The sequence below is a fragment of the Tursiops truncatus genome, chromosome 1 (genome assembly GCF_011762595.2).
Source record: "Tursiops truncatus isolate mTurTru1 chromosome 1, mTurTru1.mat.Y, whole genome shotgun sequence".
Taxonomy (NCBI): domain Eukaryota; kingdom Metazoa; phylum Chordata; class Mammalia; order Artiodactyla; family Delphinidae; genus Tursiops; species Tursiops truncatus.
Window position 1 is genome coordinate 76,135,068 of NC_047034.1, and position 14,108 is coordinate 76,149,175.

General features: G+C 36.8%; 1 protein-coding gene and 1 long non-coding RNA gene across 6 annotated transcripts in view; one reads left to right on the forward strand and one right to left on the reverse strand.

The window, feature by feature from the left end:
- The window catches only part of VPS45 (vacuolar protein sorting 45 homolog), a 67,067-nt gene extending 60,105 nt beyond the window's left edge, over positions 1–6,962 (reverse strand). For all 5 annotated transcript variants that reach the window (XM_033860217.2, XM_033860216.2, XM_073808234.1 and 2 more), the window contains exons 1-2: positions 6,721–6,962; positions 5,957–6,091 (exon numbers count right to left, since the gene is read on the reverse strand). In XM_033860217.2, the coding sequence (XP_033716108.1) occupies positions 5,957–6,091; positions 6,721–6,813 (228 nt within the window). In that variant the 5' untranslated portion in view covers positions 6,814–6,962. The remainder of the gene's footprint in view (positions 1–5,956; positions 6,092–6,720) is intronic.
- Positions 6,963–7,219: 257 nt separating this feature from the next.
- Positions 7,220–11,169, forward strand: LOC109547370 (uncharacterized). Its single transcript, XR_002173126.3, has 2 exons — positions 7,220–7,349; positions 7,905–11,169. It is a non-coding gene; the product is annotated as an uncharacterized lncRNA (long non-coding RNA).
- Positions 11,170–14,108: the final 2,939 nt, after the last annotated feature.

The following is a 14,108-nucleotide window of genomic DNA, read 5'->3' on the forward strand; positions in this document are numbered from 1 at the left end:
TCCACCCACTGGAATGAAGGTTCTAAGCCCCACATCAGGCTTCCCAACCTGGGGGTCTGGCAACAGGAGGAGGAATTCCTAGAGAATCAGACTTTGAAGCCTAGTGGGATTTGATTGCAGGACTTTGACAGGACTGGGGGAAACAGAGACTCCACTCTTGGAGGGCACACACAAAGTAGTGTGAGCATCAGGACCCAGGGGAAGGAGCAGTGACCCCAGGGGAGACTGAATCAGACCTACCTGCTAGTGTGGGAGGGTCTCCTGCAGAGGCAGAGGGTGGCTGTGGCTCACCATGGGGGCAAGGACACTGGCAGCAGAAGTTCTGGGAAGTACTCCTTAGCGTGAGCCCTCCCAGAGTCTGTCATTAGCCCCACCAAAGAGCCCAGGTAGGCTCCAGTGTTGGGTTGTCTCAGGCCAAACAACCAACAGGGAGGGAACCCAGCCCCACCCATCAGCAGTCAAGCAGATTAAAGTTTTACTGAGCTCTGCCCACCAGAGCAACAGTCACCTCTACCCACCACCAGTCCCTCCCATCAGGAAACTTGCACAAGCCTCTTAGACAGCCTCATCCACCAGAGGGCAGACAGCAGAAGCAAGAAGAACTACAGTCCTGCAGCCTGTGGAACAAAAACCACATTCACAGAAAGAAAGACAGGATGAAAAGGTAGAGGGCTATGTACCAAATGAAGGAACAAGATAAAAGCCCAGAAAAACAACTAAATGAAGGGGAGACAGGCAACCTTCCAGAAAAAGAATTCAGAATAATGATCGTGAAGATGATCCAGGACCTCGGAAAAGAATGGAGGCAAAGATCAAGAAGATGCAAGAAATGTTTAAAAAAGACCTAGAAGAATTAAAGAACAAACAAACAGAGATGAACAATACAATAACTGAAATGAAAACTATACTAGAAGGAATCAATACCAGAATAATTGAGGCAGAAGAACGGGTAAGTGACCTGGAAGACAGAATGGTGGAATTCACTGCTACAGAACAGAATAAAGAGAAAAGAATGAAAAGAAATAAAGACAGCCTAAGAGATCTCTGGGACAACATTAAACACAACAACATTCGCATTATAGGGGTTCCAGAAGGAGAAGAGAGAGAGAAAGGGCCCAAGAAAATATTTGAAGAGATTATTGTTGAAAACTTCCCTAACATGGGAAAGGAAATAACCACCCAAGTCCAGGAAGTGCAGGGAGTCCCGTACAGGATAAACCCAAGGAGAAACACGCCGAGACACATAGTAAACAAATTGGCAAAAATTAAAGACAAAGAAAAATTATTGAAAGCAGCAACGGAAAAACTACAAATAACATACAAGGAAACTCCCATAAGGTTAACAGCTGATTTCTCAGCAGAAACTCTACAAGCCAGAAGGGAGTGGCATGATATACTTAAAGTGATGAAAGGGAAGAACCTACAACCAAGATTACTCTACCCAGCAAGGATCTAATTCAGATTCGATGGAGAAATCAAAAGCTTTACAGACAAGCAAAAGCTAAGAGAATTCAGCACCACCAAACCAGCTCTACAACATATGCAAAAGGAAATTCTCTAAGTGGGAAACACAAGAGAAGAAAAGGACCTACGAAAACAAACCCAAAACAATTAAGAAAATGGTCATAGGAACATACATATCAATAATTACCTTAAAAGTGAATGGATTAAACGCTCCAACCAAAAGACACAGGCTTGCTGAATGGATACAAAAACAAGACCCATATATATGCTGTCTACAATAGACCCACTTCAGACCTAGGGACACATACAGATTGAAAGTGAGGGGATGAAAAAAGATATTCCATGCAAATGGAAATCAAAAGAAAGCTGGAGTAGCAATACTCATACCAGATAAAATAGACTTTAAAATAAAGAATGTTACAAGAGACAAGAAAGGACACTACATAATGATCAAGGGATCAATCCAAGAACAAGATATACCAATTATAAATATATATGCACCCAACATAGGAGCACCTCAATACATAAGGCAACTGCTAACAGCTCTAAAAGAGGAAATCAACAGTAACACAATAATAGTGGGGGACTTTAACACCTCACTTACACCAATGGACAGATCATCCAAAATGAAAATAAATAAGGAAACACAAGCTTTAAATGACACAATAGACCAGATAGATTTAATTGATATTTATAGGACATTCCATCCAAAAACAGCAGATAACACTTTCTTCTCAAGTGCGCACAGAACATCTCCAGGATAGATCACATCTTGGGTCACAAATCAAGCCTCAGTAAACTTAAGTAAACTGAAATCATATCAAGTATCTTTTCTGACCCCAATGCTATGAGATTAGAAATGAATTACAGGGAAAAAAAAGTAAAAAAACACAAACACATGGAGGTTAAACAATACGTTACTAAATAACCAAGAGATCACTGAAGAAATCAAAGAGGAAATCAAAAAATACCTAGAGACAAATGACAATGAAAACACGATGATCCAAAATGTATGCGATGCAGCAAAAGCAGTTCTAAGAGGAAAGTTTATAGCTATACAAGCCTACCTCAAGAAACAGGAAAAATCTCAAATAAACAATCTAACCTTACATCAAAAGGAACTAGAGAAAGAAGAACAAACAAAACCCAAAGTTAGCAGAAGGAAAGAAATCATAAAGATCAGAGCAGAAATAAATGAAATAGAAACAAAGAAAACAATAGCAAAGATCAATAAAACTAAAAGCTGGTTCTTTGAGAAGATAAACAAAATTGATAAACCATTAGCCAGACTCATCAAGAAAAAGAGGGAGAGGACTCAAATCAATAAACTTAGAAATGAAAAAGGAGAAGTTACAACAGACACCACAGAAATACAAAGCATCCTAAGAGACTACTACAAGCAACTCTATGCCAATAAAATGGACAACCTGGAAGAAATGGACAAATTCTTAGAAAGGTATAACCTTCCAAGACTGAACCAGGAAGAAATAGAAAATATGAACAGATTAATCACAAGTAGTGAAATTGAAACTGTGATTAAAAATCTTCCAACAAACAAAAGTCCAGGACCAGATGGCTTCACAGGTGAATTCTATCAAACATTTAGAGACGAGCTAACAACCATCCTTCTCAAACTCTTCCAAAAAATTGCAGAGGAAGGAACACTCCCAAACTCATTCTGTGAGGTCACCATCACCCTGATACCAAAACCAGACAAAGATACTACAAAAAAACAAAATTACAGATCAATATCACTGATGAATATAGATGCAAAAATCCTCAACAAAATACTAGCAAACAGAGTCCAACAACACATTGAAAGGATCATATACCATGATCAAGTGGGATTTATCCCAGGGATGCAAGGATTCTTCAATATATGCAAATCAATCAATGTGATACACCATATTAACAAATTGAAGAATAAAAACCATATGATCATCTCAATAGAGGCAGAAAAAGCTTTTGACAAAATTCAACACCCATTTATGTTAAAAACTCTCCAGAAAGTGGGTATAGAGGGAACCTAACTCAACATAATAAAGGCCATATATGACAAACCCACAGCAAACATCATTCTCAATGGTCAAACACTGAAAGCATTTCCTCTAAAATCAGGAAGAAGACAAGGATGTCCACTCTCACCACTATCATTCAACATAGTTTTGGAAGTCCTAGCCATGGCAATCAGAGAAGAAAAAGAAATAAAAGGAATACAAATTGGAAAAGAAGAAGTAAAACTGTCACTGTTTCCAGATGACATGATACTATACATAGAGAATCCTAAAGATGCCACCAGAAAACTAGTAGAGCTAATCAATGAATTCGGTAAAGTTGCAGGATACAAAATTAATGCACAGAAATCTCTTGCATTCCTATACACTGATGATGCAAAATCTGAAAGAGAAATTAAGGAAACACTCCCATTTACCACTGCAACAAAAAGAATAAAATACCTATGAATAAACCTACCTAGGGAGACAAAAGACCTGTATGCAGAAAACTATAAGACACTGATGAAAGAAATTAAACATGATACCAACAGATGGAGAGATATACCATGTTCTTGGATTGGAAGAATAAGTACTGTGAAAATTACTATACTACCCAAAGCAATCTACAGATTCAATCCCTATCAAATTACCAATGGCATTTTTTATGGAACTAGAACAAAAAATCTTAAAATTTGTATGGAGACACAAAAGACCCCAAATAGCCAAAGCAGTCTTGAGGGAAAAAAACGGAGCTGGAGGAATCAGACTCCCTGACTTCAGAATATACTACAAAGCTACAGTAATCAAGACAATATGGTACTGGCACAAAAACAGAAACATATATCAATGGAACAAGATAGAAAGCCCACGCACATATGGTCAACAAATCTATGTCAAAGGAGGCAAGGATATACAATGGAGAAAAGACAGTCTCTTCAATAAGTGGTGCTGGGAAAACTGGACAGCTACATGTAAAAGAATGAAATTAGAACACTCCCTAACACCATACACAAAAATAAACTCAAAATGGATTAGAGACCTAAATGTAAGACTGGACACTATAAAACTCTTAGAGGAAAACATAGGAAGAACACTCTTTGACATAAATCACAGCAAGATCTTTTTTGATCCACCTCCTAGAGTAATGGAAATAAAAACAAAAATAAACAAGTGGGACCTAATGAAACTTCAAAGCTTTTGCACAGCAAAGGAAACCATAAAGAAGACGAAAAGACAACCTTCAGAATGGGAGAAAATATTTGCAAACGAATCAATGGACAAAGGATTAATATCCAAAATATATTAACAGCTCATGCAGCTCAATATTAAAAAAACAAACAACCCAATCCAAAAATGGGCAAAAGACCTAAATAGACATTTCTCTAAAGAAGACATACAGATGGCCAAGAAGCACATGAAAAGCTGCTCAACATCACTAATCATTAGAGAAATGCAAATCAAAAGTACAATGAGGTATCACCTCACACCAGTTAGAATGGGCATCATCAGAAAATCTACAAACAACAGATGCTGGAGAGGGTGTGGAGAAAAGGGAACCCTCTTGCGCTGTTGGTGGGAATGTAAACTGATACAGCCACTATGGAGAACAGTATGGAGGTTCCTTAAAAAACTAAAAAGAGAATTACCATATGATCCAGCAATCCCACTACTGGGCATATACCCAGAGAAAACCATAATTCAAAGAGACACATGCACCCCAGTGTTCATTGCAGCACTATTTACAATAGCCAGGTCACAGAAGCAATCTAAATGCCCATCGACAGACGAATGGATAAAGAAGATGTGGTACATATATACAATGTCATATTACTCAGCCATGAAAAGGAATGAAATTGGGTCATTTGTAGAGATGTGGATGGATCTAGAGACTGTCATGCAGGGTGAAGTAAGTCAGAAAGAGAAAAACAAATAGCGTATATTAATGCATATATGTGGAGCCTAGAAAAATGGTACAGATGAACCAGTTTGCAGGGCAAAAATAGAGACACAGATGTAGAGAACAAATGTATGGACACCAAGGGGGGAAAGCCGTGGGGGGTGGGGGTGGGGGTGTGATGAATTGGGCGATTGGGATTGACATGTATACACTGATGTGTATAAAACTGATGACTAATAAGAACCTGCTGTATAAAAAAATAAAATTCAAAAATTTAAAAATAAATAAATAAATAAATGGCAATGGTGTTCAGTGTGATAGGTATGGAGGTTAATCCAGGAATAAAGTGATGTGGGTCTCTGCTGGGATAGTTAGTGGCTTTGGAAGTAGCTGAGAACCTTAAAGACACCTTGAAGGAAAAACTGGCTGTAAGCAGTGACTGAGATGTGGAAAGGAGGAGAGTCATGGTTATAACTCTGATAAACCAGCATAATTATGATGCCACAAATGATGATAATATAAATTTATTTTGCCTTAATAATACTTCCAGATCATAGTGTGCTGTATTTGCCTAAGCAGACGGCAGCTGTTTATGTAGTACCTTTGTAGGTCGAAGAAAACAAATTGCTTTCAGGTGTTTCATGATCTCTCGATTTTGAGAATCAATGCGTTCAAAAAGGTACACTTCCTTCTGGAGAATTTCCGATTGTGTGTATACCATACTCACTATGCCGGTCTGTAAAGAAAAAGAATTAACTAATATTATGCTAGTCCAGAATAATAAAAACAAGCAGCCATACCTAAGCCTTAAAATCTTTTTTTTCATTAACACTACTTAGTTGGATAACTTAAATACTAACATATGTAATAACATTTACTGAGCATCTAAAATAATAAGTAATGTACCAAAATGAAACGTTCTCTCTGAACACGAACAACCCATAAATTTCCCATCACCTTAAAGAGTTCTTTTTTTAAATTTTGTGACCAATAAATAATAACCTGTCACCTCAGTTTGAGCCCTGACAGCTTTCCTTTAAAAACATAACGCTGAGTGGAAATAACAGGACCATCCCAAAGTCCTCCGAGTGCGCTGTCTTATATATTATTTCTTGGCAGAGGCATTTAAAAAACGATTTCTGATTTCATTAAACTGTTCTGGGTACAAGAACCTCCGGCAGTGGTTAGAGCCATTCAAACTGCAAACCTTCTAGGCAAGCTTTACATACACAACCTTTCAGTTCCACACTGAACTGACCCTCACTTATAAATCTTTAATTACATACTATATCCTACAGTGGAATGGGACCAGCTATTGCAAGGGAGGAGGGTTCCCTCACAAACACTGAGCAAAAGCAAACTCACCGTTTCTTTATCCATAAGAAGTACTTTCATGCCCGGTCCGCTGTCCTCTATCATTTTGGAAATGTACTGCTTCACAGCAAAAACCACGTTCATGGTGGCGAATTGACAGGTTAGCACTATAGCTCTTCCCGCCCCCCGTTTTTCTTGCTAAATTAACCCCCGGCCTCTTATCCGGATCTCAGCAGCCTCCTCCCCGCCTGGCTTTGGCTTCCGGAAGTCCGGTCAGCTGTGGTCCTGGGAGTTGTAGTTTCGCTACGCGGTTCGGACAACCAGCCTCCCGGCTACTTGGAAGAATTCGGCTGAGACACCCTAGGATGCCACGCCCGGACTTGATTCTCGACCCACCTCTAGCCCGGAGGTGTTTGAGGCCCGGACGCTCAGATCTCTCCCGGCCCTTGGCCCGGGGTCCGGGCCGCGGCCTGACGCCCCTCCTGCTGGCTTGGGGAGAGGGTGGCGCCTCGCGGTGTGGAGGAACTTGGCATAATGCTGGCTCGGAGGCAAGAACAGCAGAGCTTGGCCGTGGTCGCTATTTGCCATTAACGCTTTCTTGGGTGGCAGTGAAGGATGGAGGGAAGGGAGATGGCCTTGTGTTCCCGGCAGATGCTAGGGACTCCGAGGGACGGCATTTGGTAAATCTCACGCGGTATTTGCTAAATAGTGGCCGAGATTCGTCTTCCCCGCCTTATTTGTGTCATTAACAAGGCGAGGACACAGTTCGGGCAAAGTGAGGCCCTAATTGCTTTTCCGAAGACTGAGGGGTATCGGAAATTGAACAAATACTTATTGAACGAATAAATAGGGAACGCCCTTTAGGAATGTTCTGGGAGAGGCCTCGGATCTCCCAGGAGGGCCTGGAGGTGGGGTCTGCCGCCGGAACTCGAAGGCCGCGGGTCCAGCGGAGCCCGGAACCACCCAGTTTTCGGCTCCCTGGGCGTTTGGACTCCGTGGGTTTCAACTCTCCCAGGTTGCTGGGGACTTGCGATGCTGAAACAGCGGCAGGAGAAGAGTTAACAGGGTCAAAAATGGGTAGGGGACATGTATTCGGTGGGGCTAAAGCAAAGTAGCGCGGGGATTTTAAGGAAAAACTCAAAATTTTAATTTAAGAAACGACAAAAACTTAGCAACAAAATGAATCTTAAAGCCATCAACTTCCACATGTCTACATCTGTGTTTATACCCCGCAGGTCTTCTCTCCATTATGCCATTTCTCGAAAAGGATGGTAAATGTTAGTTTTCTGCACCTTTGCGTTGGGGAATTGTAAAATCGGGAAGACAACAGGAAACAACTGCAAGAAATCAGAGACTTTAATTACTTGTAAATATTTCTACCCAAAAAATGACCAGTGTTTGTTGTGTTCACAGTTTAATCCATAGGTTCAGCATTACCAAATCAATTTTCTTTCATTACATTGTATGAAGTTTACCGTTAAAACGAGACCTAGAGCACGTCAACAGGAATCTGGCTGTTAAGATTACTTTATAAAACTTTGTATACAATTTTCAAATCCTTTAAGGGAGATCAGAAACCACTTGAAATACCATAGGTTTTTGTCACCTCTGAAATTGTGAAGATGTGTTTATTTTCTTTCCTTTTCAATTTTTCTACCACATAAATAAAACTTTCCTTTGGACATTTTTTTCTATTTTTGAGATACATTTTGCAAGAACAGTTATATGAAAATGAATCTTTAAATGGATACAAATGAGAAAAATCTAATGTTATCTGAAAATTCTGTTCTTATTCATTTTAAATGTTTTTAAAAATTTTAAATACATTGAATATTTTCTTCAAAGTATATTACAATTTAAAACATAGAAAACAGCAAACCAATGCTAATGAAAAACTGCAAATCCTGTAAGTTACCAATATTTGAAAATTAATTTCCACTCTTGTATCATTTGGTTTTTGTTTTTTCTTACCTATAATTTGGATTTCAGTATAGTATAAGGTTGTTTTCCATTTTATGCATTTTTTAGAAAGAACAAGGAGAGAGAGGCTTGTCTATGAACTTTGTGCTTTTTTAGACAATTGTCAATCTGTAAGTAATACATGGAAACTGCATCCTTTTAAGTATTTATATTTGGACAATTATAACATTTTAGAGGAGTAAGAAAAATGCCTATTTTGACAAGACTTACTGACTCATTCCTTTGCCCATGAAATTCCACTGATGTCAGTGGCAGTGTTATTTTACACGTAGGTAAGATAGAATGTTTAATAGAATGTAAACATTTTGTACAAAATATTTATTATATATTTAGTGGATTCTATGATGGTCCTGAAGTTTGGCAGCCCATTTCCTTTCTGAAGAAAACTAAAAAAGCCATTTTAAATGTCTCCAGATTAAGAACTTCTTTTGTATTCCCATACCTCTAAAAATAGGACTGAAACCAATGATCAAGTCCAAACTTTTGCTTTGTGACTCATCCAGTTTAAACCCAGTGACTTGTTTTGTTGTAGGCAAGACAGCAAATCCAGAAGCCAATATGAAGCACATTACTTATTTTTTTAAAAATCAAGGGTGTAAATAAACTGTAATGATAAATATTTTTAATAATAGAAACTTCAAATTTAAAAAATACTTTAAATATAAATGATTACATTAATTATAAACTTCCTAATGCAGTTACTTGAAAATTTTTTTTACTAGGTTCAAGGAATCAGTGCTTTAAGGGTGAAAAACAGGAAGTTAAAAATTATGGTGTTTATATCTGTACATTTTGTTTAGACTTGTAAAGATGTGTGTAAATGAAGTAATCAAGAATGATTACCTGAATAATGACATGTGCTTCAGCTTCTTACAAAGTGTGTACTATTTAGAGGTTTAACTGTCCATTTTATATTTAATCAAAATCATGTTTCTCCTCCATAAGAACTCAAAGTTTGATATAAAACAAAGGATATGTAAATAAGTTTAGTATAATTGTAATAACAATATGGCCAACTCTTAATTATCTTAGATTATTAATTATTTACCATTCTCCTTGTTGCTATGTGTTAACATAGCCCTACATAGGAGGGAAGTGAAGATGAAAGTCAATGAAACTCAAATTAATTAGATTTTCTGCTTGTTAGCAATTGGAAAAATATTTAGAAAAAGAATGACAGTATTGTTTGTGTCAGACAACCCATCCTTATGCAGTGTTTTTAACCTTTCTAGCCATTTACTCATCTGAGAAGTGGTGGTAATATAATCTACCTTATGAAATTGTGAGAATTTAATGAAATAATGTGCAAGAAAAAAATGTGCCTGGTACATAGTAAAGGCTCAATAAATATCAGTTTTAATTATTTGAAATCAAAAGGTACCCATAACTTTTATTTTTTTACATATGGCATAATTCATTTTCTTTGTCAATAATATTTAAAAAGAGAATGGATTTCAGAATTTGTAAACTATCTTCCAAATATAATTTCCATAATAACTGTATCTTGCATTACTATATGATAATAGAAATATTAATGGGAATATTTGGCCTGCTCCATCATAATTTCTTTAAAGCATACGGTTTTCGCGAAGACAAAACTTAGGAAAAATGCTTCAAGTGATTTCAGAGACTTAGTGCCTACCCAGCCTCAACTCAAACAGAATTTGTTAAGTTTTTGTCACAGTTGGTAGTTTAGTACCAAACTTTATGGTAGCAAAAACGCTGAAGAGCTTTAAATCATTAAGTAAAAATTATTTGCATGGAGGGTTCTGTCTGTACATTCAGTAATTACAGTGATTCCACCTTTCTGGTGGTGATGTTAACTTTGATCACTTTATTTAGGTTGTGTCTGCTGGGTTTCTCCACTGTAAATTTACTATTTTTCTCCTTATAATTAATAAATATCATATGGAGAGATGCCTTGGTGAGTTGCAAATGTCCTATTCTCATCATACACCTGGTAATTTTAACTGGAATCCGTTGATGGTTCTTCCTTGCAACAGTTGGTGTTTACTGAATGGTAATTATTTTCCTCATTCCTTCTATAGTTATTATTTGGAATTCTTCTGTAAAAAAGTGATCCTTTTCCCCCATTTATTTATACAATCGTTTATGTCAGACTCATGGATATTTAAGAAAATTGTCACTTTTAAATAATAGAAAGGTATAGATAGAGGTTGAGAGTGCAGACTCTGGAATCAGGCAGCCTGGATTTGATTCTGCTGTGTACTAGTTGCAGGACATTGGTAAGTTACATAAGCGATTAGTGACTCAGTTTCCCCATTTGTAAATGGAGAAAATAGCACCTATATCAGGTTAACATGAGAATTGAGATAATACATGTAGTCTTTAGCGTAGCTTTAACTATTTTTTCTTAGTGAATATTTTGTACTGTGCTTAGTTTTGCTATTTATGTTTCCCCACCTACAAACAGAATAAAAAATATTTTGTTATGTGCTTGCCCCCCTGAGAAATTATTAAAATTCACAAAATAAATTTTAAAGTGCTTTGTAATGTTAAGGAGATGCATAAATTCTTATTTCTAAAAAGAAAAAAAAGATTGAACTAGAAATTGCTAAGATCCCTTTTATGATCATGATTCTGTTTTTGGGCTGCTTTTATGTTAGAAATGTAGCTGATCATGAAACACAATGAAATTATTTTCAACATTTTAGATATTTCAAGAGAATAGGCAAGGCATATGAAATAAGTACCAGAAAATTCATGTTCTTATGAATCCTAAATTTCGGTAGTGGTAAAGGAGTCTTAACTATGTTTTTTATACTGAAATAATTCCTTTAGAAATACCTAGTTATTGATTTAATCAAGCATTTGATCAGGATCACTTATTTTTCTTCGCTAGAAAGAATAATGTTGAAAAAATGAGATACAAAATATTTTGTTTACGCATCTTTCCATTTGAAGCAAGTGAAATTTAATGTAGGATGCTGTTATTTAAGATTTCTCTTAATATTAATAAATAAAAACAACCACCTTTTACTGAGCTTTTACTATATGCTGAGTCCTTGCAAATATCTCAGTTAATTTGTGCAACTTTCCTTTGAGGTGAGTATTATCTCCATATTATAGATAAACTGAGGTTCAGAGAAGTTGAATAACTTTCCTGAGGTAACAGAAAGCAGCACTGAGAGAAGCATATCTTTTTCAGTGGACATCTTACCCTATATTTCTTTGTTCACATCCTTATTAAAAAAGTAGATTGCCATTTCTTTGAGGATAGAGAATTTTTTCCCCATCCTTTTCACCAAGTACAGTGTCCTGTACACAGAGATGCCCAATAAATATTTAACATTGGTGATACTCATTACTGGGCAAACGGCTACAATGGCATGTTAAATAAAGTATAGAGTTTTACATGGACAGAACAAACAAAGAGATCAATATACTTATCTAGGTGATCTATACCAACAATTTTATTGAATGATGTGGAATAAATTCTGGGGAAAATAGCATGGGTTTTCTTTCCAATTCCCAGGTAAATTATAGGGATGTAAGACCAAACCATTCTGGTACTCTTGTAACAATGACATTGCCTTTTCTGACAATATGTTAGCAGTGATTAAAGAGAAGATTAATTTCATAGACTTGTTAAGAATTTACTTGAAAAGCATCAGCTTTAAAAAAAGTAATTTAGCATTGAACTTTTTCTGCACCCAGACAGAGGGCGCCCTTGGACCACTAAGAAGGTATCAATAATTTACAGGATCTTTTCTTCTTCCACTTACAATGGGGTTACATCCCAATAAACCCCATTGTAAGTTGAAAATATCGTAAGTTGAAAATGCATTGACTATACCTAACTTACCAAACTGCATAACTTAGCCTAGCCTACTTTAAATGTACTCAGAACACTTACATTAGCCTACAGTGGGGCAAAATTATCGATCACAAAGCCAATTTTATAATAAAGTGTTGAATATCACACACACACACACACACACACACAAACTTACAAGATCTTTGTAACATTGGGTGCTGGTTCACCGAGTAATGGTAATGGTTACACGAATGAGGGAAAAATGCATTTTTTGGCCAAAATAGGTCACAAAATGCTTTAATGTTGTGTTTAATCTGTTTTGGTTTTAAATCTTATTGAACTGTTACATGAATTGACTGCTTTATAATTTTTTCATTTCTTGAGGAACTAGATAAAACTAATAGCTACCAAGTTCAAATCAACAGGCATTCAGTTTGGGAGATTATTTTAATAAATATGAAGTCTAAAATTTGAAGGCTGGGAATCTGATTATAACTTCTATTCATGTCTGACTGCAATTGACAGTAGATCTGTCAACATGAATATGTATGTTTTAGGCCATGTGCTGAGTACTTTCCATGCAACTAAATACAGCATGTGATCCTTTTTTTTTTTTTGCCACGTGGCTTGCAGGATCTTAGTTCCCCAGCCAGGGATTGAACCTGGGGACTCGGCAGTGAAAGTGCAGAGTCCTACCCACTGGATTGCCAGGGAATTCCTGGCAATTAACTTCTTTTTTAAAATGAGAAGATTGAAGCTTAGAGAGATTAAGAAGATTTCTTCTAAAAAGTGACAGAACTGGGATATGAACCTGGGAGGTGTGAACACCAGAATTCATGTTTATACCAGAAAACTATACTGCAAATGACAGTTTCCTCTGTTCATGGCAGGAAATATGCAATTAATTGTGAAATTGGTTTTTTTCCAGTTATTGTTGAAAGACTACAGCAACATCCAGGCTCACCACAACTTAATTTAGGCATAATATTGGGAAGTTAGGCTTTTAATTTCCAGGTGATGTAGTAATTTAAACTCAGGTGCTATAGAACTCCTGGTCAAGGAACACTCAAGTTTAGAGAGTACCATGATAGAATGAAAAGAGTAATGAATTGGGAGCCAAGTAATCTGATTTATAGTATGTTTCACTACTAATATTTAGATGAGTTTCAGAGATGATTCAAGCTCACTAGACCTCTGTCTTTCAAATGAAGGAAATGGACTAGAAAACCTCAGGTCATAGATCTTTGAGTTTTATATTTTGCATATGGAAATTGTTTTATATCTTCATATTGTACATCGTTTTCAATTTCTGGGAGCAGTATATTAATAGAAATCTAACAGTGTCATGCCTGCTTTAGCACTGGTGTGGAGCCCCCAGAATAGTTCTACATAGGCATCTAGTTCTCAGCACTGATTACTAGAGGATTTGTGGAGGGTATTTATTCTATCAACAAGCATTGAACACCTACTATGTACTAGCCATGGAAATATAGTCATTTGTCTTTGACATTTCTTAGGACATGCTGTCATTTTCTTTCTTTGCATAGGTTCCTGGGGATAGCTTTTTCTTGCTTTCTTAAATGTTGGTTAAAGCATTTCCTTAAGTGTGGGAAGAAGAAGGATGTATCTCCCTTCTTAAACTCCTGGAGGGAGGTGTGGATTTTATCAACTTTTTGAGAAA